Genomic DNA, 26,908 nt, shown 5'->3' on the forward strand with positions numbered 1-26,908 from the left:
CTGCACTGTACACCACACACAGTGTGTGGTGATGGAAATTGTTTGTATTATTCCATTGCTCACCAGGCTGGTTATATTGAACCGTCTTCACGTGGAGACAAATGTGTTGGACAGCAACTAAGGATGTTAACCCTAATTACCATGCAGAAGTATCCAGATGTAAGAACTGAGGAAGGACTCTCACAACAGCAATGGGAGACAAAAAAATTAAGAGTTTTGCAGGCTACTGAATGGGGTGGTGATTTGGAAATACGCTTGCTTGCCATTGGAATAGGAAGGGAGATAGTGGTAATCACAAGATCAGGTGATAAATGCACCTCTGCACGGAGGTTTTTATGCCACCCTCCACCTGTACCTAAAATGAGAGGTGGGATTTTCATTCCTATGGACTTGGAAGATTTGCTTGATCAATGGAATAAGTATAACCCACCACCTCTTCTCATTATTTATAATGGCATAAATCATTATGATTCCACAAACTCTTTATGAATCACATGTAAAAATTTAGCGTACAATTACTATTTTGTATTTATGTATGTCCATTGATAATTCTACCAAACAATAATGTAATTACAATTATACTGCTAACATACTAATGGAGGTCCAAAGTTACTAAGCATGCAGCAAACGTACACAACATGACTAACAGAATCCTACATAGTTGCAGGAAGAGTGTCCTGCAAAATTTTAAACTCTTTGACTCGTCCAATGCTTCTTTCCACATGCACCCTTAGATGAGCAATTTTCTTGGTAAGAAATACATCATTGGGTGTCATTTGCACTTTTCCTTGAAGAAATGGCGGAATGTTCAAACGTACACCACGAGGAATCAACAAGTCATGAATAGTAAAACCTTTGTCAGCCATGACCTCATCTCCTGGCTCTAGTTTATCCAATAGTCCACTGACTTCTACTAATTTTCGGTCAGATATCGATCCTTCGTAAGCTTCCGAAACAAATGAAATTGCTCCACTGGGAGTTACACCTATTAAAACTTTTATCGTATTCTTGTTTTTGTAGGCAGAAAATGTACAAGCTTGAGATAACAGGGAAGATGGCCTTTCAACTGCAAATTCTGTTGCGTCAATAATAATTCTTGTATTTGGGTACTCTTTTTTGAATGAATCAGGCATATACTTTTTTACTACATGCCATGGTGGAAATTTCTCAATGGACTTAAGGGTGTGGAACATCAAGTTAATCCACGTATTAGTGATTCTTGAAACTGTTGCTTGTGAAACATCAAATCTATTAGCAACATCTAGCTCAGGTAGTCCAGCTCGGAGCCTAACAAGGGTTAAAAAGAATTGCTCTTTCAATGGAAGCTTGTACTTTGGTCCAGTTTTTACATCATCATAATTAGATCCACAGCGCCTCCCACTCCACTGTCTCATCACTAATGCATCTGATTCCAACATCTCATAAAAAGCCATTAAAGTTTCATAGTCTACAAATCCTGTATAAAACTTCATCAACTTTGCATCATCCCTGATGTTCTCAAGCCTAAATAAACTCTTTTTAAGCCTGTTTTCTGTTTCTGCCAGTTGATTTTGAAGACTAATAACCTGAGTTTGAAGGTTAACAATCACATCCTGTTGGTCAGGTTCCTCAGCGGTTTCTGCACTAGGTTGTATATAAGTAGAATCCATACTGACAGAAACAATTTCTGCTTTCATTTTCTTTCTGCTATTCGTTGCACTAGCCATCCTCTCATTAGGTTTTTCATCCTCCAATAAAGCTTGTGATGCTTTTTGAGATGTTCGTGATCTGCATTTAAAGCATTTTCTCCAAGGAAAACAGGATGGAACTGCATCAGGTTTTAGCCGCCGTCTCTCACAATTTAAAAGAAAATCAGTAGAAAGAAAATGGTCAGAACAAATTTTGGTACTTTTTGTGACAACAAAATCCTCATTAAGATCATGATGAATCAACCCAATCCATGTTTTTCCCTTCTTTGACTTGACATCAGGAAGGTTGTGAAAGGAAACTTTTGAGGACTCATCCCTAAACTTATTCTTGCCAGAAGAATTGTAACACCCAGGCACACAACAATTGTACCCATTCCAAGGTTTGCTTGAGCTTCCAACAGCTCTGTGAAAACTAGTACTGTTCAATGATTGTGAGTCTGGAATGAAATGATTACAAATAGATATCACAATACACGACAATTAGTTACCTGAAGAATTTGTAGTCTTTCCTTCTACACATTTTGTAGGCCCAGAGCTGATTGTAATGTTGACATCAATATTGGTGTTTGGCAATGACAAAATATCAGCTTCAGTATCTATAAAAATGCAAGTCAACATGTATGGCTCAAGCTTGGTATATGGCTATGATTTGCAGTCTGTTGGGCAGCTACAGAATGTGCAAAGCGATCGCCACTACCACTACAAGCTCCAGGTAGAGACAGAATCTGTCTCCACCTGGCAGACAGAATCTGCCAACATCAAACCCTTTATATTAGTTACAAAAATGTGTCAACATAAAGTAAGAGCCTGAAACTATCATACTCAAGTTCCATCACACCCTTAGGTTTTGCTAGGACATTACCTTCTACATCTACATAAATGGCTGTATTATATAAACAAATGATGCAGTATCTCACCAAGCAATTTGTGATCCTTTCCTGTGTGACACATAAGACTTTGGGCATAACCTTCAGCATCTATAAAATGGATATGCCAACAAATCAGCAAGTAGCTGTGATATATAATCTCTAACCATTGGATAGCATTGTTTCATCCTCCATCACACTGTGATCTTGGTTTACAAAGCCAGGAATGTTACTTTCAGCATCTGTAAATTATCGTATAAGTAAGCAAAATACATATATATCTTAGCTACCGAGAATTCTGTCACCTACTGCAACACTGCTATCATCAAGACTCCAGACATTATCTTCAGCATCTACATACAAATAAACAAATTATTATTTAGCTAGCTGATATGATGAAAGCCTCTAACCATAATATCTTCCGTCACCACCTGCTACATCATGATCAAAGCCACAAACATCACCTTCAGCTTCTACATAAAATGTTTGAAGTCAGTTCACATGTACAATCTTGATCATTTTCTTACCAAGCCTTCTCATGGCACTACTCTCAGTGGTTTCACTGGCATCACTGGCATGATCTACTGAACTGTGACTACTAACAATTTGACTCCAGGTGGACAGCAAGGTAGAATCTGTCAACATTCAACATAAAATTTTGCTAAATCACCGACCATCTCTATTAAGAGCTACAAACTGTTATCATGAATACATGTATATGTATAAGAGCCTGAACAAAACACGTTACCTCGCCGCCGCACTGCCGACGGGTCAACAAGAAACACGACTTGGGCCGGCATGCTATCGCACTACTACGCATTTTCGCACTACCCAACAACCTTTAAGCAGATTGTGTAAGGAAATAAGTTGGTCTGCCTAGCGTTTACAACCCTTCGGAGGAGCCTCACGAGAACCATCTTTTAAAAAACCATCCTTAGAACTCTTATTTAGTACGAAAATGGCCCTTTCTACATCGGACAATAAATAAAATACTTTTATTATTATTATTATTATTAATGCTTTACAATGCAACATACAATTACAATTGTACATGTGTAGGTGGGTATAGATGAAGAAAAAGTTGCATTGATGGTCTGCCAGCAACCTGTGCTGGCAGCCGGGAGTTAATTAAACTTATGTAGTAAAGTTAATTGTCAGTCCAGAATCATAGCACTTGCTGCATCTACAGCAGTAATGATAGGTGCAGGGATTGTCAGGAGAGAAATTTGTGGTGAAGTGTTGCCATAAATAGTTCTGAATAGTAGCTTTGATGACTGGTAGGGACTGGTTGATGTCAATGCAAGGTAATTGGTTCCATATCCTGGGAATTCTATTAAAGTAAAAGTTTCTGGCATAGTTACTATTAGTGCGGACATGATTTAGTTTGTTAGTAGACGAAGACCTGGTGTTGGAAGAGCTAAATGATATGTAGTTGTATATGTTAAATTGAGAAGATGGCTGTTGTAAAGCTTTGACAAGGAACATAATATCATAGAGATCGAGCATATACATTAGAGGTAAGATACCTAACCGGAGTAAGCGTGTTTTATAGTCACTGACATAATCAGCTAGAATGAACTTGGTGGCTCGTCTTTGTACTTTTTCAAGAATAGTGGTATCTTTGATCATATAAGGATTCCACAATTGTGAGCAATAAGTTAACTGAGATCTCACTAGAGTTAAATAAAGAAGTTTTCTGGCTCTGATAGAATGGCAGCTATGGAAGACACGCCTCAGCAGTCCTAAGTATTTATAGGCTTTAGCAGTTATGATTTGATAGTGCTTGAACCAGGACATATCTGATGAAAGCTGCAAACCTAAGTCACGATGAGAAAGAAGCTGTGGGAGTGGGCAGCCATCAATAGAATATGTGGTAGTGAATTTACTGTTGAAACTCAGGTGGATGCATTTGGGTACACTGAATCTAAAATCATTGTTAACACTCCAGGTGAATAAATGGTTGAGATCTTCTTGTAAGCACAGTTGGTCAGAAGAAACAGCAATACTTTTAGATAGTTTGGTATCATCAGCAAACTGGAATATACTTGAGAATTTTATGACAGATGGTAGGTCATTGATGTATAGCAGGAAGAGCAGTGGATTGCCTGAACTTTACCTGAACTTTCTCTTGAATTCTTCACACTGTTCATGGCGAAATACAAACTCTCTCAATGGTTGCCTGTACAAACTCCCCACACTAACGCCGCCATTTTTATATCGTGACGTCAATGCGGATAAGGTCCATTGGTTTCACTATAGTGGGCTGGACGGTTGACATTTGGATTAAGTGATCACGGTAGCTATCGGTGTGGTCAAAACTCGGGAGGCAAAGCAGTCTAGAGGTATTTGTGAAATTAGCACCCATCTATCCGTGTGGATACTGCTCAGTTCAAACGGTATGGAGTACTTGTTCAGTCAGCAATTCTTTTCTTTTTGTTTCTACTTTTCTAGGCTAACCACTATAGTGGCAGAGCATAGTCATCACGTGATAGAGCGCCTCGTGCTTTAATTCAGGAATCTTTGTAGTCTGGTATTAAGACACATGTAGCTAGATGTATGTAATATGTTAGAAGGCCAATAGCTAGCTAGGCGTTCGCTTCTATTAGGTTGATATTAGTCATCTTGCATACAGTAGTGTAGGATGATACATAATACAATTTAACAATGTTATATTGATGTCCATATGAAGATGGGCATGTGTACTTGTGTTGCATGGGAAATGGCTTGCCCACCCATTGCCCAGGCATGGCGAAAAGTCTCACTACGCCACTGATGGTGAACATGTTAGATTGACATCTACTAATGAAAGTAACCTCTGGTGGAAGGCCTTCTCCTCTACACTAAGAGCAATGTGAGCTGATAGTTATCTAGTGACATTCCGTACAATGTTGTGTCCACACTGAGTAGCTGGTCAGTAAGCTATAATGATCAACTAACACCAGTTAAAATATCACAGAAGACTGTATAGGCGTAGATTTTCGTGAAAGAGCCACTGCTGCTGTTTGAAAATGTTGAGTTTCCAAGAAATGTAACTGCATTTTAATTTATTGCTATATAGTCAATGTTTCCAATGTGTTTATGACTTTTTATTACAAAGTTGGCTCTGAGTGTGGTGCTTGGCCGGAATCTGGGTGGTCTGCGGATCAAGTCACGATGGGGTTGGCTTTTTTCAGCCCTTCTAGGTATTTGTCCCATTTCACTTTAGGATATATATTTATCAAAGATTTTCGCTTAGGCCCCTAGACTATGGGTAAACACCTTGAACAGGCTCTGCCTTCTGTGTACGCCCTCCAGTGCCTAACTAGTAAAGTAGATAATAACAATAGGGGAGAAGAATTCATTACCACCATCTTCCCTGCTTCAACGGACAGTAAACACATCCTGGGGGTTAATTCCACGGGTTGTATGAGTTGTTATTCATGACTCATATGTACAGCTGGGAATTCCTGCATTGGGGTTTTCCCCAATAAACCACACACCCATTTTGCTACATGATCACTCAATGAGAAAATCTTCGTACAAGGTCTGGACATCTATTATGAACTGATTCCAATTGCCTAGCTATATGTTGTTTATTGCTGTATTATAGCTATTGATATTTTGACAACCAATATAATTATAGGCTATAATACAGAATTATTGATTCCAATATATTGTGTAATGGGCTACATATGGACTTTACGTGAGCACTAAAATAAGATAAAAGGTGATTACCAAAACCTTTTTGTAGCAAAAAAAGACTTGTGAAGAAGGTGCATGGTTATAAAAATGTCTAACATCATGGGAAGGGGTGGTATTTCAAGCGTAATGATCCACCAACAGTGCAACAAAGCCAACCATAACAATGACAGTGCATGCAATTGTACTAAAGTGCTTAAGCGCTCCTTTTCCAATATTCAGTCCTATATTTATATCTGCACCTCTAGAGGCCAGTAAACATGTGCTATAACATTGCATTAAACTGTAGCAGTGTATACTGATGATCTACTATATTATAGGGCACATAAGGATAAGAGCCTGTAAATGCAAGGAATCAAATAATGTTCACATTGTGATTATTAAATGTAAGAAAATCTCCTGAAAATTTGTGTAGGCAAGTTCCTTAGGAGCTACATAGTTGCTGGGATCTACAAAAAACAGCCATAGAATGATTGTATAGTCAATTGCATGATTCTTGAAAGCATTATTTTATTTCGTGCATTTTTACTTATAACAAAAATTGCACAAAATTCAACTAGCTATAATTACATACAACACAACCAAAAAAACAACAATCAAGCATTGAGGTAAAATTTTTAAAAATATGGCAATGTAGCAGCCTCAGAAACACTTGCTGACAAACTATTCCATAACACAACTCCTCGATATTATTTACCATAGTTGGGGGACAAAGAGTCAATTAATGTTACGGCTAACATGACCTGCTATGTCCTTTGAAAATTGAAAAATATTTTGTAAATAAGGGGAGAAATCTGATGCAAAGATTTGAAAATCTGAATCACTGTATGAAATTTCCGATGCTCAGTCAATGTACAGGAAAATTTTGGACAGTGAGTCAATGGAAATTTGTTGATAATGTGGAATGGATTCTTTCAATTAAACAATTCAGTTTTGCAGTAGATGGAGACCAAATGACATCACAATGATCAAAGAGTGGCATCACAAAAGTGGAGTGTAGTACACACAGTACTGCAGGCAGCAGTGACCCATAGTGAGCAACTGAAGCAAGTCTTGATCTGACTCTAGAGACCATACTACGAATATGTAAGTTCCAAGACAACACAGGGTCAATCAAAACACCAAAAATATAATACCGAACATCAAGTTGAGTCAACACATTATAACTACCAACTGAGACACTCAGAGATTTACCCGACACTTTTTGAAGCATTTTCTAACAAACAGTTCCAGCACTCTCATATTGTTGGTGGAGCAAGTAGTGGAAATGGAAAGTTTAAGTGATCGCAGGTAACATGCAGCCAGGGCCGCCCACAGGGGGGAAACTGGGGCATTTTTCCCCGGGTCCCAGCCTGAAAGGGCCCCCAGGAGGCCCCATGAAGGGCCTCTTGAATACCTGTTTAAAAGTTTGATATACTCTAATAGAGCAGTCAGATCTAAACACTCTAATAGAGCAGTCACAGTATTCTTCAAAGGAGCAGTGTAGCAAGCTTATAGATAAGGAGATATGGTTGGTGAGGGGTAGTTATTGTCATTGTTAGCAGGTCATGACCTTTTTTTTTTTTTTTTTTTGGTCTTCAACTTACAGCTTGGGTGAAGTTATGATTCAGAGTGGAAACCTCCTTGCCTCTGGGGCCCCACTTTAATTCTTTGCCCTGGGCCCCTTAATTTCTCTGGGTGGCCCTGCATGCAGCAGACAAAGAAGGATTGTACCATGTTGTATTTTACACTGTATTTTACACTGTATTGAACTTTTTTTCCCAGTCATAGTAGGGATGCTGCAACAGAAATTTTTATGTCACATGTCATAGAGATTTATGTCATGATATAAGCAATTCTTAAAGTTTCACAACTGAAGCTGTTACTTATGAAACTGTATAGCTATTTCGATGCAAAAATATCAGCAATATCAACTATGACATCAACAAACAACCAACATTGCTCATACTTATTTGTCAATTTTTCTCATAATTATTACATATTTGATCAAAATGAATGGAAAAGTGTGCATTATTACGAGATATTTATGTCACAACATAAAGAAGCCTATGTCATATCATATCATGGAGCTTTTTGTCACAACATGTCATATGTCATGACTATCATGGCATCCCTAAGTCATAGTACTGCTAGTCCCAGTTTAAATCTCCATGTGGTCTAGTGCTATTGCAATCAGAAGAACTATAATGTTAGTGTGTGACAGTGAAAACAACCATACTCTGGACAATTTGGAATCAGTCAAACTTGCCTTTAATAGGCCCACTTAATGTTTAACAATAATATGAATTAATGAAGATCAGTTGTTTATTGTGTATCAACACCATCGCAGAGTCCAGGTGATCATTAAAATAACTTTACTGGTATTTTCTTCAATTTACAGTGTCCAATTGGTGTTGGTAATGAAGATGAAAAATTTACGTTGGCCATTGAAGGTACCCATAAAGGAAAGATGAAAGAAAAGACGTCATGATCTTAAGTAGTAATGATAGATAATGGACAGATTGTAACAGCTATAGTTATTGAACAAATTCTCAATTGTAGTAAGAAGTTAATAATTTTGTTATTTTCACTCTATATACAATTTTAGAAAAAAATCCTGCTGTTAATTACTGCTGTTTGGTTTTGTTGTTGCTGCTGCTGCTGTTGTTGTTGTTGTTGTTGGAGTTGCTGTTGTTGTTGTTGTTGCTGCTGCTGTTGTAGTTGTTGTTGTTGTTGTTGTAGTTGCTGCTGTTGTAGTTGCTGTTGTTGTTATTGTTGCTGCTGCTGTTGCTGCTGCATTATATTAGTTGACTGGAGGTCACTTCATTCCTATGTAATAATATCATAATGAACAACAAAAGGTAATCACATCTTATTGTGTCAATTATTACCATGACACAACATCACATCTCTTAGTATCAGTCACACACACTTGATTGTCAGTATCAAAATCAATGTCAGTGACATTAGTTAGAGAACTACTGGTCAATGATGTCATTGAAGTGCTGTTGTGATATCAAAGTGATAAAAATGTAATCACATTGTATACATCAGTTACCTATCACTATGACACTCCATTGAAACAATGGCTGGGCTACTGTCCTCTCCCATTGAAGTGAAACACTGTAAAACAATTGAAGAATATTTGTTATTATTGCCTGCAGCATACACATAATACAGGAGGTGATGGGGTGTATCAAAGTGGTAGAGGATATAAAGCTGGCAGAAGGTGTTAAGTGAGAAACTTACAAAAATACGTGTCACTGGAAAGGGTGCTGAACCAAAAAAAAAACACATTCTGGGATGAAAGCCTCAAGGGATGCTACACCTACCCACCTCCCTTAGTGTTTAGTGTAAAATTAAAGTAGCCTCTATATCTTAAAATAACAAAAGGAAGAAGGGACCAAAGCTGAACCCAACCCAACCCAACCCAACCCAACCCAACCCTAATGCTAATCTGAGATTTGCATAATGATGACTTTCACTGTCTATATGAAGGTAAGTTTATGGTAAGTTCAAGGTGAGCTAGGGTTGGCCCAGTTTCCAGGATGCTCGCTTCGCTCACTCCAACCCTAGCTCACCTCTAACTCACCATAATAGTTATTTCCATACAACTATAGTGTGCTTGATAGTGAAATGAATGTACCGACGGCATTTAAGCTTGAAGACCAGTGCCAGCTTTATTTTATATATAAATATTATTTCTGGAATCCAAGGAGATTAGAGAAAGCTAGCTATTTAGAACAAATGAGGGCTCAGGTGAATGGAAACATACTATAGTTTTTGATGTCTACCACAACAAAGATAGTTAATTTTGTTATTTGAAATAACAGTGACATGTCAGTTGTCTGGACTTACTAACAGGTGATCCCCAGGGGTTTGGATAACTGATGGATTACTCTGTAGTTTATAACAAAGGTTGCATATATACAGGGGATCCCCCCCACTTTTAAGATCAATATACTCTAATAGGACAGACATATTTTAAGTAAACTTCAGCCAAATCTGTTGCCAAATTGTATCAATCTGTCATCACCCTTCTTAGCCCCCTCACTTAATATTTTATTGTTACACTCCTGATTGTAGGAGTGATCACTAACAGACTATATAGTCATCCATTAACATGGACACTTCATACCTGCTGTTGGGCTCCCTCAGTATTCTCCAACCTTTGAAGTATTTCATTTCTCTCATTACAAATTTCTTCAGCATGAATTTGAACACTTGTTGCAATATCATTATAGAACTCTTCATTCCTGTGGAACAATATGATGTAAACTAAAACATTGACTGTTAGTCATATAGTAAAATGGATGAGAAAAATTTGTTGGTATTACAGCAACACAATTTATGCATAGCAATTACATTTCCTGAGAAGCTTCTAATCCTTCCTTTATATCATCAGTAGTGGTTGGTTCATTGGAGCTTCTCAAATCTTCATCACTACTCATCACCTCATCCCTATGTAATAATATTATAATGAACAACAAAAGGTATTGTGTCAGTTATTACCAGTCACTGTAGTACTCTCTTGGGTTGAAACTATCTTCTTCTGTTAAATCACCACCACACTGTAACAGAAGGACAGCATGAAGTAAAGAATATTGAACGCCTTTACAGTAATTAGGCTATTATAGTGACCATATTTCAACTCAATTCCCATATGACCAATGAGGGAGCTACGTACATGACATAGAGTAGCTACAGCACCATCAATTGAATAAGAAACACGAACACTGCTGGGCATTTTTATTAAAGATCTAACAAACTAGATTTCCTGCCAGTTAAATATTTGTGCACAAGAAAAAATTTTTTCAAGACCAAAGAAAACAACTTGGATTGCACACACTAGAAACGGTCACATTATGAACGCACACACAAATACAGTAGTATATTAAAAATTATAAATTTAAAAATGAAGTAGGGATCCAAACAATAAAAAGTAGTGAAACAAGAGATGAACAATGGTAGCTATTACAGCATAGCTCGGTGGGAAATCTCTACTTTGGAATGGTATAGCAATTATTTTGTGTTCAATGTCAAAGTAGGGATTTCCCACTGAGCTATGCTGTAATAGCCACTGTCGTTCATCTACTTTTTATTGCTTGGATCCCTACTTCATTTTTAAATTTATAATTTTTAATATACTAGTTTGCTTAGTTTTTTGTTAAGGCATACAGCTAGCTATAAACATGTGACTGTTCTATTAGGGTGACTGCTGTATTAGTATCTTGAGTCAGCCTGCAAAGATGTGTGCTTGGTCATCGTGGTTTTGATCGATTATTAGAGTATCTCAAGTCAGCCTTTCAACTTGAAGGTGTGTGGTCACTGAAATACAGCTAGCATAAAAGGGGTGTGTCGTTGTGGTTTCAATCGATATATTGATAATGCGTAGAATAAAGAATGTCTTGTGACCTATCGTGAAAGCATAGATAATATAGCACGGGTATATTATCTATGGTGAAAGCTATCTAGTACTGGTACCTCCGTACAGTAGCGCATAGTCTAAGTGCCTTAAATAATCTCATGGCATCTATTATGCTGCTTAGAGAAAGTGTTGATACGGAAAATTAACACCTCAATATGGTTCATTGGATGAAGAAGACAAGCAGCCTGATTGAAGCTGAAAGAAAAGACAAGGCGCAGAGGGCACACACTCGTCGGAAGCCCAAAAGGCACATCCCACTGGTGAGTTTGTTATTGTGGCATAAAATGGTGGCTGTGCACTGCTTCATTTGGCCTCTAGGCTTGCGACTGTGGTCAGTCAGGCAGTCAAGCAGTCAGTCTAAAATTAAAGTTTAAACGATTTTTTTTAAATTCTATATCCGGCCACCTGTAAGTGTTTTGTTGTAGTTTTACGTATTATATGGACTAGTACTATTTCAAAAAGGTGATTTTCATCTCATAAGATATCTCTAGGGTGCTTTTTAAAGGCGGAATTGGGGCGGCGCGTAAAAATTTCACCAGGATCCCTACTTAAACGGTATGACCGTACCATTTGATACTAACACATAGACCAGTAGTTTGATGACTGGATTTAGCTTATAGTATTTCTGTGGAGCATACTTGAAAAATATCAGCTAGATCAAATGGTAGAAGATCAGGTAGCTGGTTAGCCTTGTTCAGTGATGGTTGATCAATAATTTCACAATTGATGTCACTCAGATAAATACAAGAACTGCTTGAAGTGGTTGAACTGCTACTTGGCAAAGTGTATCACATACATTTATCCAATACATCAGTTACCTATCACTATGACACTCCATTGAAACAATGGGTGAGTTGGGATGATCGTCTTCCATTGGAGAATAACACTGTAGAGAAGATGCAGAATATATTTCAGTATCCATAATCAATAACATGTTCATATAGCAATATATAGACCATGTACAATCTAGGCCATATAACTCTACGCGCACTTAATAAGACGTCATTTTTGAGGGCAAAAAGCATACGCTAGGAAAAAAGCATACGCTAGGAAAAATTTTAAAATGCTAAGTAGTACTGGAAGATGGAGTATTGTTACGATGAAGTACACAACATACATGTGCTGTGCTTGGAACAGTTTTGGCTATACAACACTCAATACTTTTGCCCTCACTTTTCCCATGAACCTGAAACCAAGAGTACGTACTCTTGCCGAAACTGTAGCAACTTTTTGCAAGGCAACACTTGCAATCACACTGTCTATAGCTATATCCTCTGACATACAAAACGAACAACATTTTAAAAATATGCTCAAAGATACTATGTTCTTGTAACAGCTACACAAAACACAACACCTAAGTTTAATTTTCAGTATACCTCCTTTAGATATTCATTCTCTTCCAGTTGTTGTAGTAGTTCACTTGTATCACTTAACATTTCTTTGTAGCCATTGCTCACATTCATGGCAATATCATGTTGGATCTCTTCATTCCTACAACAAAATGCATCATTGAATCAGCAGATTTGACAAGAGGTATATTCTGATAGTTGATATAAAATAACATTATCAAGCCAGTACACAAAGCAGATCTGAAATACAACATCATCTGTAGTCTAAATTCAGTCACAACTACAAAAACATTGCTATATGCCCATATATAGACAAAATTGAACAAACTGATAATATCAACCACAACAAGGCTGATATAGGGTATTTACCTTGCTACAGCTGACTCCAGTCCTTCCATTATAATATTCAATATATCAGCAACTGTTATTATTTTGGGTGTGGCGGTCACTTGTGATGTATCACATTTCACAGTCTCATCCCTATTGATAGTGTATAGTCAGTTATAATATCTTACAGTACATAATAACACTTAATATGTGTCTATGTGTGTATCAATAGTAAAGTACTTACTGTGAATTGACATTACATTCCACAGTAGACATGATCTCCACCTCCACAACAGTTTCTCTCTCAACTATAACATAATATATGTACAGTATTGTATGTACAGTGAGTGGTGATGTCAGTGGTGTAGTTACCAGTGAAACCAGCAGAAGTTGAGATACTCTAATAGAGCAGTCAGGTGTATCTTGTTATTTGGTGAGGGAATATTTTGATGATTTGCACTCTAATTCATCAAAATTGTTTCTCTCAAAATTTTACGTTTAGTGTAATTTCTAATGCTTTGATCGTATGATTCATTAAAATTTTCCCCTTGTCAAATATTTCCTCTGGAACTGTTGAACATTTGCATTTAATATTGATGCTGAAAGACAAATTGTATATCCATGCTACCCAGAGCCCTCACAGTAAAACACATTACTTTACTAGCTAATAAACAACAAGCCTTCATACCACGTGCCACGCTTAGCTTTGTAATCATACATCAAAGAGTTATGGTGTGAGTGACCAACCTTAAGTCAGAAAGTGGTTGACACACATGTTAACGGTATGCTAAAACCTTTCCAAAAATTTGACCCTTATTATATTCAGCCTTACCAGTGGATGAAGTACAATGTAATGTGATACTGCAGAATCTGATATTGGGTAACTGTGATAAATAGACGTTTGGAGTGAGTTTTTGTTTTTCCCAGACCATTTACGAGTCCGTTTCCCAATCCATTCCGCATTTTAGTCACGTCCATTAATAGCCACAATAATTAGATAAAGTTTGGAAACATGTGAAAACATTAGATGCACTTGGATACTCTTTATGACCTCAGTAATGGTTGTACAATAAAGGATGAATGTTTGTTAGTATTGTAAGCAAAGACTATTCAGTACTGCGGTTTGATGAAAAATCATTAAGTGTGCCAGGTAGTTTTAGGTCAAATGCAAAATTTGCGTACAAGCTGCAGCAACTTCTAGGGCACTTTGGATGGGACATTGTAATAGTATCGTATCTTGCAAATTGGCTACAATATATTGTTTGTGGTAGTGTTTTGTTAAACATCGTGGCTATTCACATGATGTAAGGGGGCATCTCCAAACATCATAATGATGTTGGGGGGGGGGGGGGGGGTTCAGCCTGTGACGTTATAAATTTTATTAAAGCAGTTATAGTGTATACAGCTAGGAACAGAGAAAGTGACGTGATTAAGCAGCAACACTGTTTGTAGACTATAACATTTTGTGCTTCTATTGCCAATGCATTGTTTTCATACTGTGACGATAAGGGGGGGGGGGGGGTCTGAAGTGGCGTTAAGCGTACCAAAATCAGTTTGGAGATGCCCCCTAACGGTGTCCCGTAAACATACGTGTTTTCTACGCTATGTGATCACTGTAGCTACAAACACAAGAAATGAAAGTGAAACACTCTAATAGAACAACCCATATTAATCTTAACGCTGTAGGTTTAACCCAGTGATCATACAGGGGTAATTACTTAATAATTATGTACCTTCATTAGATTCCTGTACAGCTGACGCGATCAAAGCTGTTGGAAAGTCGTCAACTTCCTCGATCCTCGCCTTCTTCTTCTTAGAACGCTTCCGCTTAACTAAAAGAGTAACATATAACAAATACAAAACACAATGTGAACTAAATAATGATAAAACTCGTATTTACATGTAGGGACGCGTACAGTAACAACGTGATATTATCGATACTAGCTAGACTAGTTATCAATTTAGTTGTATTATTATACCGGGGAAACATGACAGCCACTTGGCCACTCTCCTAAGCACACGAAACATGATAATATCTCGCAAACAAACTCGCAGACAAAATCACTCTCAACACACTGTAACACGCGCGTTGTAGCGTTCTGAAAACGTGATCGCTACCATGACAATGTTGTAACTAAAATGGCCGCCACTTTAAGACAAGTAGAGAAAACATTCCCCTGTGACCTCGAATTAACTGGAAACAACACTATAAATATCAGTTCATCTAGTGGAAGTATCAAGTTCAATCTCTAGCAGAGGTATGGTATGTACTACCAGTAGCTATGTGGATATCACGTGCAACCGCGTGCAACTAATTTTGTTATGTAGACAAAAGTAGAATGAGTAATTGTCTAAAAGGTTAATTCTATACTACATTGGAGCCCTCCTGGAGCACCGATACGTATTTCCAGGGGCGGATCCAAAAGTATTTTGTATGTTTCAGGGTTGAAGCTTTTTGTGTAGCTAGGTAGTTTTAATATTATGATTTGATCAAGAGCTGTAGGGTATATAAGAGACACATCCTTGGCACGCTTAGGTCTAATTCTAGTTAGGCTAACATAATAAGTTACTTTGTCACCTTGAGAGCAATCAGGTAGTGAGGGCGGGCGGTTATTAATTAACTTCATTATTTTGGTGAGCCTTCAGAATGACAATGTACTGTCCACCAATGAATTAGTTTCAAGCAATAGGATAGATGTTCAAAGGATTGTAAGCTTTTCATAAGTGCAACAAAGCACTTTCCAACAAATTTAGTAACAAAATAATACTTTTAGAGGAGTTTGAATGCCTCCCAGAAAATAAATAAATAATGGGTATGGTTGCTGTAGTAGGATAGCTGAGTGTTATATTAGAGTTGTTGACTGCTCTATTAGAGTATCTCAATCTTGAGCACATAAATAATTGTATTTCTAAATAATTAATAATTACCAATGCAGTAGGCAAAGTGGCATGTGGGTGGGTGCAAGGAATTAGGGATCTGCAATACATATTGATATGGCAATATATCGATACAACAAATAAGTATCATGATACGATACTGTACTTAGGAATATCGATATATCGAGGTTTTCTAGTAGAACAGTGAGTGATTGCTCTATTACTGTAACAGTGATCTCTCAGATACTCAAATAGAAAGCCTCTCTATTACCTGTGCTATAAAGTGCAATGTTACAAGAAGCCATACAAATATGCATGTATAAGTGCTACTGTTATGGCCAAAATATTCTTAACCGGGTCTTCTGAAAACAGTAGCTATTACACCTTAAGTATAAAGAACTGTACCTCTAAGCAGTAAACAATCTGCTATATATACCAGCCATCTTGACAACTCATCAAAATGTGGAGTAATCTGGACAAGCCTTTGTGGGAGTATGCATTAATTTATAATGTTTGTGGTAGCTAATTGTCTGGGTAGTGTATAGAGGCCACACCACCATAGGTATCTAGATAGAGATGTGCTTTTTAACAGCACAGGTCTCTGTTTTTTTCTCTCCACACTAAAAATGAATCGTATCAGAACACACTAGCTAATTGTCACATCTGTTCAGTACAATACATCTGTAGCTTATCGACATTCTCTAAATACAGAAATCTGTATATACAATGAATGCAGAATCAGCACTTGTTGGTCCTTTAAGGTACAGATAAATTGGAATATATTGTTACAACTATTAGCTGTTATGCTAGCTAGTACCAGTCATAACTACAGCCATGACCACTTCATTATAGTATTTATTTATTAAGACTTTACAGCCCAAGTGCTGAAGGTCTGTAGAACTCATGGTCCTACAACCTGTTTAAAATTGTTATAGTAGTATCGTATCGAACAGTTTATTGATGGTGATATGTGATACACAATATCCACTGTGTCGCAGAATACTACAAGGAATTAACAAATGTTGGCCTTAGAAATCAAAATAATGATTTGATTGTTTAGCTACTATCATACCATTTTTATTCACATCTCTAAGTGTAGGTCTGATAGCTACATAGCTGTGTCCCAGAGATGGTTAACTAATACATTAATTCATCCATGAATTATAGCAATCTGGTGAGTTTTGAACCATCAAAATTTCAAAGTCTCTCAGTGGCTCCCCAGACCCATTGCTGTTGGAAACTCCCTTGAAAATTCTTGGCTATACTCCTGGAGAAGTTTTTTGTTTGCATTTTGCGACAAGTATAACAAAATAACCCTGCTAATCATAAATGAGTCACCAATGTAGGTTACTTCAGGAGGTCTATCTTCCAATGCATGACAAAAACTGCAGACAAACAGTATAAGCTCAAGTTGCCATGGATCACATGAGAAACTGATTACACTTATTACATAACTTGTTGGACTGGTTTTTAGCTGGCTAAAGACCACTGCTAAGTTAGTTAAAAGTTGCATCTTTGTATTGTAGTAGTTTGTTGATAATAGGTGAACCAGGCTGTTAATTGTCATGTGGCGTGCAACATTTGATTTTAAAGCATTTAGTTCTACATCACCCATGCATGTTTATAATGCTCAGTTGCTCATAGACAATGGTCTAAGGATATTGCCGGCTTCCTCAATATGAACCCTGAAATTTAATACTCTACATCATTTCCTACAATAAAATACTTTATTACGTTAACAAATCTGTTATACCATGTTAATACATATTTTTCGTACTTTTGGTAGGGGCTCAGTGAACTATGTGGTTAGGAAACAAGTTTTACAGAATGTTTCAGAATATGAAACCTCTATATATGGAGTTCACGGAAGTTCATATTATCAAGAGTTCATAATATATATACTGAAGAGAGTATCCTACTATACCCTTGTAGAAGGGCGTATCGTGAAGTTATGACGTAACGACAAGATGTTGGGGTTTGTGATGTATGAGCAGCCATAAAAGTGCAAGAATCGTTAGCACCGAGTCACACTCACCGACACTCACGACGCTCAGGATAGCTGTATTCGCGAATGGCCTAGCAAGAAATGCCTACGAAGCGGTCTTAACCCATGAAGAAGCAATTGTAGTTCAGTGAGAAACGTTTAGAGCTGGAGTTGATTTGGTTGCTAGCGACATTGTTAGGCACGCGTTCAATCGATGCCATGTTCAACTAATGACATCATTAATTATGCTAAGAAAAACGGGTGAACTCAGAAGTGCTATGTCATAACTTCACGATATGCCCTTCTACAGGGATATATAAGAGTAGGATACCCTCTTCAGTATATTATTATGAACTCTTGATATTATGCATTTTTCATTTTCAACGACTGAAATCAGTAGTGGTTTGTAAGTTTCATGCTAGCTACTATGAAATTATTGTATTACACTGTTAGTGTATTTGGTGTACTTGGTTTGGTGTTTATTCTGCAAGTCCTACTTCTGGTAAAATTACTTGTTGTAGTAGAGTGTAAAAATAACTTATATAATAGAGTGGCAAAGTGAAAAAATTGTTCACGTTTGACAAGAGTATACCCACCCCATTATAGGCTATAAGCATTATAATTATTAGTCACTATATATATCCCTCCAGGTGGTGACTTGATCCACAAACAGCTTGCAGTCTAGGCAAGTGCCTGAGGATCCACACAACCTGGGATCCAGGATTTCCTCTGCATTCAACCTGTACTTAAACATCATAACTTCTCGTGTTTCATTAGGATTGATATTTTTTTTGTACAGAGTAGTAGTAAATTATGCTTTCTGAGTGGTCTTTATTAAACATTAGTTGTAGGGTTAAGTTATAGTGGTGATTTCCATGAGTAGACCATAAAGTGTAAGTTATGTCATATATCTATATATGGTATCCAACCACTTGCACTGTTCAGAGCATTTGCAGTGCCATACCATGGGTACATTTAGCCTCCTAGATAATTTTTGTAACACTTGGTACAATTTCATGGACTGACTGTTCTATTAGAGTAATAACTCTGGTTTGATGATGGGTAAGGATAGGAGAGTGAGCACATTTCCCTTGTGTCCTCCCCTATTTTGAGTCCATATCATCACTTGGTTGAATATCAACATTTAGTATTGTGAATGGCTCTAATGTGTAAAGAATGAAGAAGGTGTGTGCTTGTAGACTGTGCATCCCCCAGAGCAGAGGGGTTAAAGAAAACATTAATAGTACAGTGCAAAGCACACTTGGCATGGAGAGTATACTATATCTAGGGAGTCTGGGGGCCATGCTTCCCACAGGGAAGCTTAATATGTTATCCTTCTAGATTGAATAAATTTAACTGAACTTTAGCATAATCAGGGTGTCATTGTTGCTATTAAAATAAATGCTAAGTATTGCAATTTTTTTAGTTTCATCAAGTTTTAAAGATTTTTTTAGTTCATCCAAAAAGTGGCTGGTGAGGCTCTGGCCTCACTGGTCACACCGCCCTTGAGCATATTGTGAGTCACTGTATTTAAAGTGATCATAGCACTAAAATTTCATACACAGGGAACAGCATAAATCCTGTAACTTGAAAGTAGTTATTATACATTTTTGATACCATATGCAACCATACTGTTTAAGTAGGGACTGCCCCAAAAGTGACATGTGTTATCTAAAATGCCGCCTTTAGAAATCATATTAAAGACATCTTACACAATGAAAATCACCTTTATGGAAAATATTAGTCCATTCAAACAGTAAACACATTAAAAACAAGAAAACACTTATCTGTATACAGGCAACCGGATATAGAGTTTAAAAAAATCACCTAACTTGAATTTTCATCTGCCAGCCGGCCTGCCTGCCTGCTTGCCTGCCTGCCTGCCTGCCTGCCTGCCTGCCTGCCTGCCTGCCTGCCTGCCTGCCTGCCTGCCTGCCTGCCTGCCTGCCTGCCTGCCTGCCTGCCTGCCTGCCTGCCTGCCTGCCTGCCTGCCTGCCTGCCTGCCTGCCTGCCTGCCTGCCTGCCTGCCTGCCTGACCACAATCACAATCACAAGGCTGGATGCCAAATGAAGCAGTGCATGGCCACCATTTATGCCACAATAACCACCAGTGGTATGTGCTTTATGTGGTTCCAGCCCCTTGTGCCTTGTCTTTCTTCAATCAGACTGGCTGTCGTCTTCTTCATGCAATGACACCATATCAAGGCATAAATTTTCCATATCAACACTTTCCTTGAGCAGCATATCTAGACACAATAAAATTATTTGAAGCACTTATGTTCAGTAGATACCTGTAACTATAGATAATCTATGCTGTAACTTCACAATTGGATCGAGACCACACCCATTAACGAACTAATAATGATCGAGCACAGAGACCACTCCTCTTAACAATCTACTTATGTGATCATGATAACCACGTCTAGCTGTATTTATAATGCTAGCACAATGAAAATATGAAATAGTACTATGCCCCCTGGTGAAAGGCTGATTCGAGATACTCTAATACAGCTGTCACCCTAATAGAACTGTCACATGTGTATAGCTGTATGGTATAACAAAAAACCAAATATTTAACAATGAAGTAGGAGTCCAAGTGATAAAAATCAGTGAAACAAGAGATGAGTGATGGTATTACAGCATAGCTTGATGGGAAAATCCCTGGCTACTTCGACATAAACATAAATTGTTATAACATGCCAATGTAGCACAGAGCTATGTTGTAATACCATCATTCATCTCTTGTTTCACTACTTTTTATCGCTTGAATTCCTACAATTAATAATGTGACTACATTATCATAGGTGGCTCCAGGAGTTTTGGTGACTGGTTTCTGATCAAGAGTATAGCTAGATTTTGGGTGAAGACCAAAAAAAAAGGTCACCACCTGCTGAGAATAACTGCCCTCCACTAACTATATAAAATATCACTCATAAAGTACATAAAGATTGCTACACTGCTGCTCTGAATACTGTGACTGTTTTATTACAGTGATTGACTGCTCTATTAGAGTATCTCAATCTGAACGTGACTGGTTTCCGGAAACCTCAGAAACCCCCTGGAGCCGCCCTTGATTATATGATGGGTGCATGCAGCTCTGAAGCCTTAATGTATAATGCAATGAGTGACAAGCTTGGTACCTTTCAAACATTCTCTTCATTAGTACAGGTGTAGCTAGGAGTTGTCAAATTTGATGCACTGCAACTCCCAGAATCTGGAAACGTTTTAGTTAAATCATAGCTCACTAAGATTAGGGCTGTGTGATCACTACATTTGCAAATGATTACTCCCCAGGAACATTGTTTATGTAGCTATATGCATTCTGTATATTCTGAGCTGAATGCCTTCTTTTAGAAAGCCACTTCTATTTTGTGACATGAGGCATCCTTCACATGTACAGGTTGGTTAGGGTGACACCAATTGCTTAGAAATAGTCATACAGTACTGTATATCAGGGATCATGAAAGTTTGCACTTTTTCACAAAAGAAATATTAACCAGAAACCAGCCTCACAATACCTTCATGGCACCTTGCAAGTATTGTTTAAGCCTAAAAAGTGTCTTTAATTCAACTTGAAATGCTTCCAATAGGTTACTACAAAATTTCAGTGGAATTTTCTGCTGACTGATTGACTGACTGATGCCTTCAGGCAGTGTAACTCAATAATGGCTAAGGCTACAGACCAGGTTCGCAAACCTGATTCAGGCCTCAAGCCTGAAATCAGCCTGAAATCAAGATATAATTACATGAAAGGTATAAATTATGATTGTTATGGCAGGAAGTTTGGCACAGCGGTGAGGTAGCAAAGCACAGGTTGAGAAGAATAGACTCAATTTCAGCATAAAAGGAGATTGGCAACGGTGACGTCAGTATGTCACTACAGACTAGGGATGCCACGATAGTCATGACGTATGACATGTCATGACATAAAGCTCCATGATGTGATATGACATATGTCGTGACATAAATATCTCCTAATAATGCACACTTTTCCATTCATTTTGATCAAATTTGATACAATAAATATGAGAAAATTGACAAATAAGTATGAGCAATGTTGATATTGCTGATGTTTAAGTTGAAATACTTATCAAAAACCCTGTCTTGGTTGGGAGTTCAGTAGTTGACAGAATCAGTGCTCAGTTCATGAAATATATCCTTCATACAAATCTCCAACCATTGTGGACTTAGTTATTTAATGTTGAAAAATTCTTGTACCTTGTCAGGGTCCTTAGTAATAGCACTGCAAAAATTATTGGTGGCATGCCTGGGCAACCGGGCCATAATGATGAAGTTTGAGACAAACTGGCTCCGTACTGCTGTGATTTGATAACACTCACCTGATGTAATAGTGAAGAGGAAACTGTCAAGGTAAATTCATGAAGAACCAAAGTAGAGTTTGTAAGATAAGGTTTGGACCAGTAACGAGGATTGCCCGTACACTAAACTATTAGTTCCTATGGGAATGATTTCACCGTTGCTAATCTATTTATACTATATTATCTATGATTTTAATTATTTTTGATATCTTGAGTTGTTGACTGTTCTATTACACCTTCAATCATAATCTAATAATGGCTAAGGCTACAGGCTTGTCATTGCTGCACTCCAACAAGCTCCTTCTGGCATACCATGTAATGCATGCATCATGGATTTACCTTTGTCCTCCCTTGCGTCCCAATTATTTTTGCTGACAGCACAAGGTGTCAATTTATGCTAGTGCATTGATGATTTTGTGTCGCCTATCACATCAAATGAAACAGAGGCAAGTTTAAGAATTAAGTTATATCTGTGGGGCAGCCACTCCCTGCCGCAGTCTTGTGCCATAAAAATTGTCAGGAGGCCACACATTCACTGAGTGAGTGGTGTACAGACAAGCCAAGTCAAATGGTTGCAGAGAATATCACAGTTAGCACAACATTGCTCTTCACGAGGAAAAAAAGTTGCTTTTCTCCCCTGCTATATACTTAATTGTATGTAGCTACTTGAATGACTACAGCTATAACTTGAACAACGTAAAAGGGGAGAACAATTGTCTCAAATGTTATGATGAATCTGCCGGACAGATCCAGGAGCTTGCAAGGATATTGGATCACACCTATATAAGTCAAAAAGACCTTCTATGTAATACTACCTCAATAATCCGACATTCTTACTAATCCAACACAATTTTCTTATCCCAATGAGCATCGGATTATAGAGGTTTCACTGTATTATTTATATGCAACATTTTTGCACTTGCAAGCACCCATTTCTTAGGTATGTTTTAAGATGCACAAACTTAAGTTATAGCTACATCCACTATTTTTGCTTAATACTGTATGCACTAGCTATATTCATGGCTAGTTTAGTACACAACACAAATTTTAAGACTGGCCACACGGCCTGTATACGGTCTATATTGAAAAGTTGGTATTAATTGTGCTAGTGCGAGCCTTTAGCAGTGATACATACAATGGTATGTTTTCACAGTAAAAACAAACCACTACTAATGTCTGCCACAATGCTTATTTTTGTGTAAGTGACGTTCACTACTAATTTGGTAGCGACCGTCACTACCAAATTAGTAGTGATGTTCACTACAAAAGAGGAACTGAAGGTCACTACAAAAGTAGTGAACGTAACTATTGTCACTACTAATTGTTTACAGTGTTTGTATTACTGCTATACCTTCAAGGTGTACCAAGCTCTGCTGTATTTTTAAGGGGAAAGGTGCTGCATTTAATTATCTTCACAGGTGACCTATACAGTAACTTCATCCTGAATGTGATAAGTAGCTAAATGAATGTTTAGTATTCCAGGTCACTGATTAGACGCTATATTACGTCTACCTCTATAACTATATAGCTAGTTATCTATAAAGCAACATCTAGGACTGTGGCAACAGATACAATTCCCTTAGACACTTGAGCAATTTGTAATCTGTTTGGGAATCAATTCCTGTATTCTAATTTAGGTTTGATGTCAAGACAGTGATTTTGATTTGATTTTGATTTATATATTTAGCCTCCGAGCAATCGGCTACAGCCGTTCTTCCTTGCCTGGAGTGACTCCTGTTCTTCTCGTGAGTCATTATATAGCTATAGCATGATAGCAGTAATACTTAAAGTTTAGTTTTCTCACCACAATTATTCATGTGGTGTTTACTTAAACTGGGTGTGAACTTTCACAGTTTGTATACAGCTACATGTTGATGTTTACTTATCTGCCCTGGGCAATTTGTGGTGCATTAAATCATCAGTACAGTGTGTTGTTGTGGTTATTATAATGAAACCATGTCTAGCACTCCCTGGCTTAAATAACTGAACTAATCAGACATTATCTTTTGTTATTTGCCATGGTTCTGAGTGCATGTAGCAGCTCAGAAGAGCAGAAACAAATCTATTGATTGATCCTAAAGAGCAACATTATATGCAACTTGTACAGGTTGGTAAACTGCATGGAAATGTGCATGGCTATATGCTTTAGTCTTTTAATCTACAGGCAATGATGGCATTTAGTAAGACATTTTATAGCATGTTCAAGTGTTGGTCTGGCAGTTACCGAGTCTGCCAGACATTTAGTTCCACCACCAGGGGAAGTACAATACCAGGTATTAGTTTATCTCTACGTGGTGGTCAGAGGGACAATGTGGACAACAAGAAGACTGTTAATGAAAGGCAGGCTGGTTCACAGAGTACTAACAAGATGTCAAAAGAGTTGGAATTTGATATCAATCGTCCCCTGAAACATGCTTTAAAAAGCATATTTGATAAAGGTGGGAAAATGATGTTAACATTTCCTACTGCATCACAGTCTCAGGTTAGCATAATATATCACATTGAATGACGTCTGTTATATGTAGTACTAACAGATGAAGAGGTTTGCAGGTGACATCAGTTCCCAGCTATGCAATACAAAGCTTACATCAAACTGGAGCTCTAATGCAGTATGTAGACGTTATGTATATAATAAAGTAACTAGCTAGCAGTGAGACCACCTCATGAAAAATAAAATATGGCCTTAGTAATGAATTTAAGTTATGCATGATGTAAGTCAGGACTTCTGCTATAAATCCCAAATGATCACTGCAGTCATATAGGTATTAATGTTAACATGCAAATGTTATTTACTGCAGCTAATATCTGATTGTCAAGATGATGACAAGTCATGGGATATTCAGGTGGATGCTGTGGAAGTTTGGACAGAATTCAATTCAATTATAAATAATGTATGTGTACGGTAACATATTAAATATTATGTTGTCATGTTGCAAAATACAGATAGTACAGATTGAATGTCAACTTCATAACGCTAACGTGATAGTTGACGGTGTTGACTTGATAAAGTTGGTGGCACAAGAAAGTCAAGACCAGGATCAAGATCACCAAGATAGTCCTCAAACACCTGAAAAGATCTTGACAGTAAATTCAACAACTGGGCTAGTGTATTTCAATGATTACTCTGATGATTACTCGCTTGATAGTAAGATGATTGTTATAACAAGAATAACATGTGTTGTTTATATTCTTAATGTACCTGTACATGCGTGCTTATTGATGTTTATGTCATTCAATGTTGATGATCCACAGAACCATCAGTATTTTTCCAAGCAAAATATCAACACAGTCAGACTAGCCAAAAGACCTTTCTATTGATCAACTTGGAGACACTTCTACCCATCAAATATGATGCAGTCTCCAACACCTTTTCTGCAAATGTGTACCCTCAATCTATTCACCCAGGAATACCTATCAATGATGTTAATCCTCCTGTAGAGAGTGGACCATCAAATGTCAGTTGTTGTGTCCATTATCATTGTTTATGTGAGGTTCTGTAGGGTACGCCAGACCAATTTTCCTGGATTCCTTATGTTGTCGACACTGATCCAGAGCCTTATGAATTTCGTGAACATGGGGGACAACCTGGTGCGATACTATATCCTGCAAATATGACAATTAGCCAAAGAGTCAGTAAGGGGCAACAACTACTACCGAATGTTATTCCTGCTATACTAGCGAACACTACCCAGAAATTTACAATAGTTGAAGTCCCCTATATATCTTGTCCTGAATGGTGAAACAACAGTGTAAACTTGCATACAGTAACAGTACTACCTGGTGAATTGTTTTGTGTGAGTGTGCAATAAAATTTCAGTATAAATGATACAGTTGACTACATACACACCCTTCCACTTGATGGGTACTATAGTGTCTTCCACTACTATATCTCATGTCTATTATGCTCATAAAATTGAATATATGCTTTGAGCAGTGCCTAAAGGTCACCTATTATGTTCATGAGAAGTGTCTGTATTAATATGGAACATATTCCAGATTTCTATTCTTTAAACTGGTTGGTTATATTGTGCTGGTACTAGAGTAGAAAAAATAGTGCGATTGGTAACTATCAGAATGTTAGCCATAGCATATACCATTGACAATTAAAACAGAAGAGACTACAGATCAACGTGTAACTAAAAGTGCCTATTATACTGAGACATGGGAAGCTGCACCTGCAACTTGCTGATAAGAAGTCACATGATGGGTACACAGCATGCAATATAAGCTTATCAGGCTGAAGTGGCTCCATGAAGACGCCAATGACTGCTCATAGTGACCATATAGGCACCTAGTCTGGTGGCGCCCGCCCCTTCGCACAGAGTAAGGGTCTGGTATGCTTAGTATAGCCATAGATATACTATACACATAGGGATTGGAAACGGAACTCGCGCACTATAACATCCGTGTTTC

The 26,908-nt window shown here is 37.7% G+C and overlaps 3 protein-coding genes across 7 annotated transcripts in view; 1 reads left to right on the forward strand and 2 right to left on the reverse strand.

The window, feature by feature from the left end:
- The window catches only part of LOC136242297 (uncharacterized), a 39,516-nt gene extending 25,269 nt beyond the window's left edge, over positions 1-14,247 (reverse strand). The window contains exons 1-11 of the mRNA XM_066033705.1: positions 14,148-14,247; positions 13,560-13,623; positions 13,358-13,468; positions 13,016-13,130; positions 12,458-12,525; positions 12,278-12,410; positions 10,724-10,782; positions 10,577-10,672; positions 10,350-10,467; positions 9,270-9,334; positions 9,103-9,216 (exon numbers count right to left, since the gene is read on the reverse strand). Coding sequence (XP_065889777.1) covers positions 9,103-9,216; positions 9,270-9,334; positions 10,350-10,467; positions 10,577-10,672; positions 10,724-10,782; positions 12,278-12,410; positions 12,458-12,525; positions 13,016-13,130; positions 13,358-13,468; positions 13,560-13,623; positions 14,148-14,247 — 1,043 coding nt within the window. The remainder of the gene's footprint in view (positions 1-9,102; positions 9,217-9,269; positions 9,335-10,349; positions 10,468-10,576; positions 10,673-10,723; positions 10,783-12,277; positions 12,411-12,457; positions 12,526-13,015; positions 13,131-13,357; positions 13,469-13,559; positions 13,624-14,147) is intronic.
- Positions 465-4,743, reverse strand: LOC136243109 (uncharacterized). 2 transcript variants are annotated; one of them, XM_066034627.1, is made up of 8 exons: positions 4,671-4,743; positions 3,082-3,189; positions 2,965-3,027; positions 2,860-2,907; positions 2,722-2,796; positions 2,606-2,665; positions 2,177-2,284; positions 465-2,125 (listed from the first exon to the last, which is right to left on the reverse strand). In XM_066034627.1, exons 1-8 carry the CDS (start codon positions 4,702-4,704, stop codon positions 654-656), a joined length of 1,968 nt encoding a protein of 655 aa, XP_065890699.1. In that variant the 5' UTR covers positions 4,705-4,743; the 3' UTR covers positions 465-653. The 2 variants fall into 2 exon arrangements, with proteins under 2 accessions (XP_065890699.1, XP_065890698.1); XM_066034626.1 differs by having other exon boundaries at positions 2,845-2,907.
- Positions 14,248-24,439: 10,192 nt separating the features above from the next.
- LOC136243131 (uncharacterized) lies at positions 24,440-26,321 on the forward strand. Of its 4 annotated transcripts, none has more exons than XM_066034651.1 (7): positions 24,440-24,602; positions 24,660-24,977; positions 25,030-25,104; positions 25,294-25,386; positions 25,439-25,640; positions 25,748-25,950; positions 25,996-26,321. In XM_066034651.1, exons 1-7 carry the CDS (start codon positions 24,588-24,590, stop codon positions 26,233-26,235), a joined length of 1,146 nt encoding a protein of 381 aa, XP_065890723.1. In that variant the 5' UTR covers positions 24,440-24,587; the 3' UTR covers positions 26,236-26,321. The 4 variants fall into 4 exon arrangements, with proteins under 4 accessions (XP_065890723.1, XP_065890724.1, XP_065890721.1 ...); XM_066034652.1 differs by having other exon boundaries at positions 24,459-24,606; XM_066034649.1 differs by having other exon boundaries at positions 24,479-24,602; positions 24,645-24,977.
- Positions 26,322-26,908: the final 587 nt, after the last annotated feature.

The sequence above is a fragment of the Dysidea avara genome, chromosome 13 (assembly GCF_963678975.1).
Source record: "Dysidea avara chromosome 13, odDysAvar1.4, whole genome shotgun sequence".
Classification (NCBI taxonomy): domain Eukaryota; kingdom Metazoa; phylum Porifera; class Demospongiae; order Dictyoceratida; family Dysideidae; genus Dysidea; species Dysidea avara.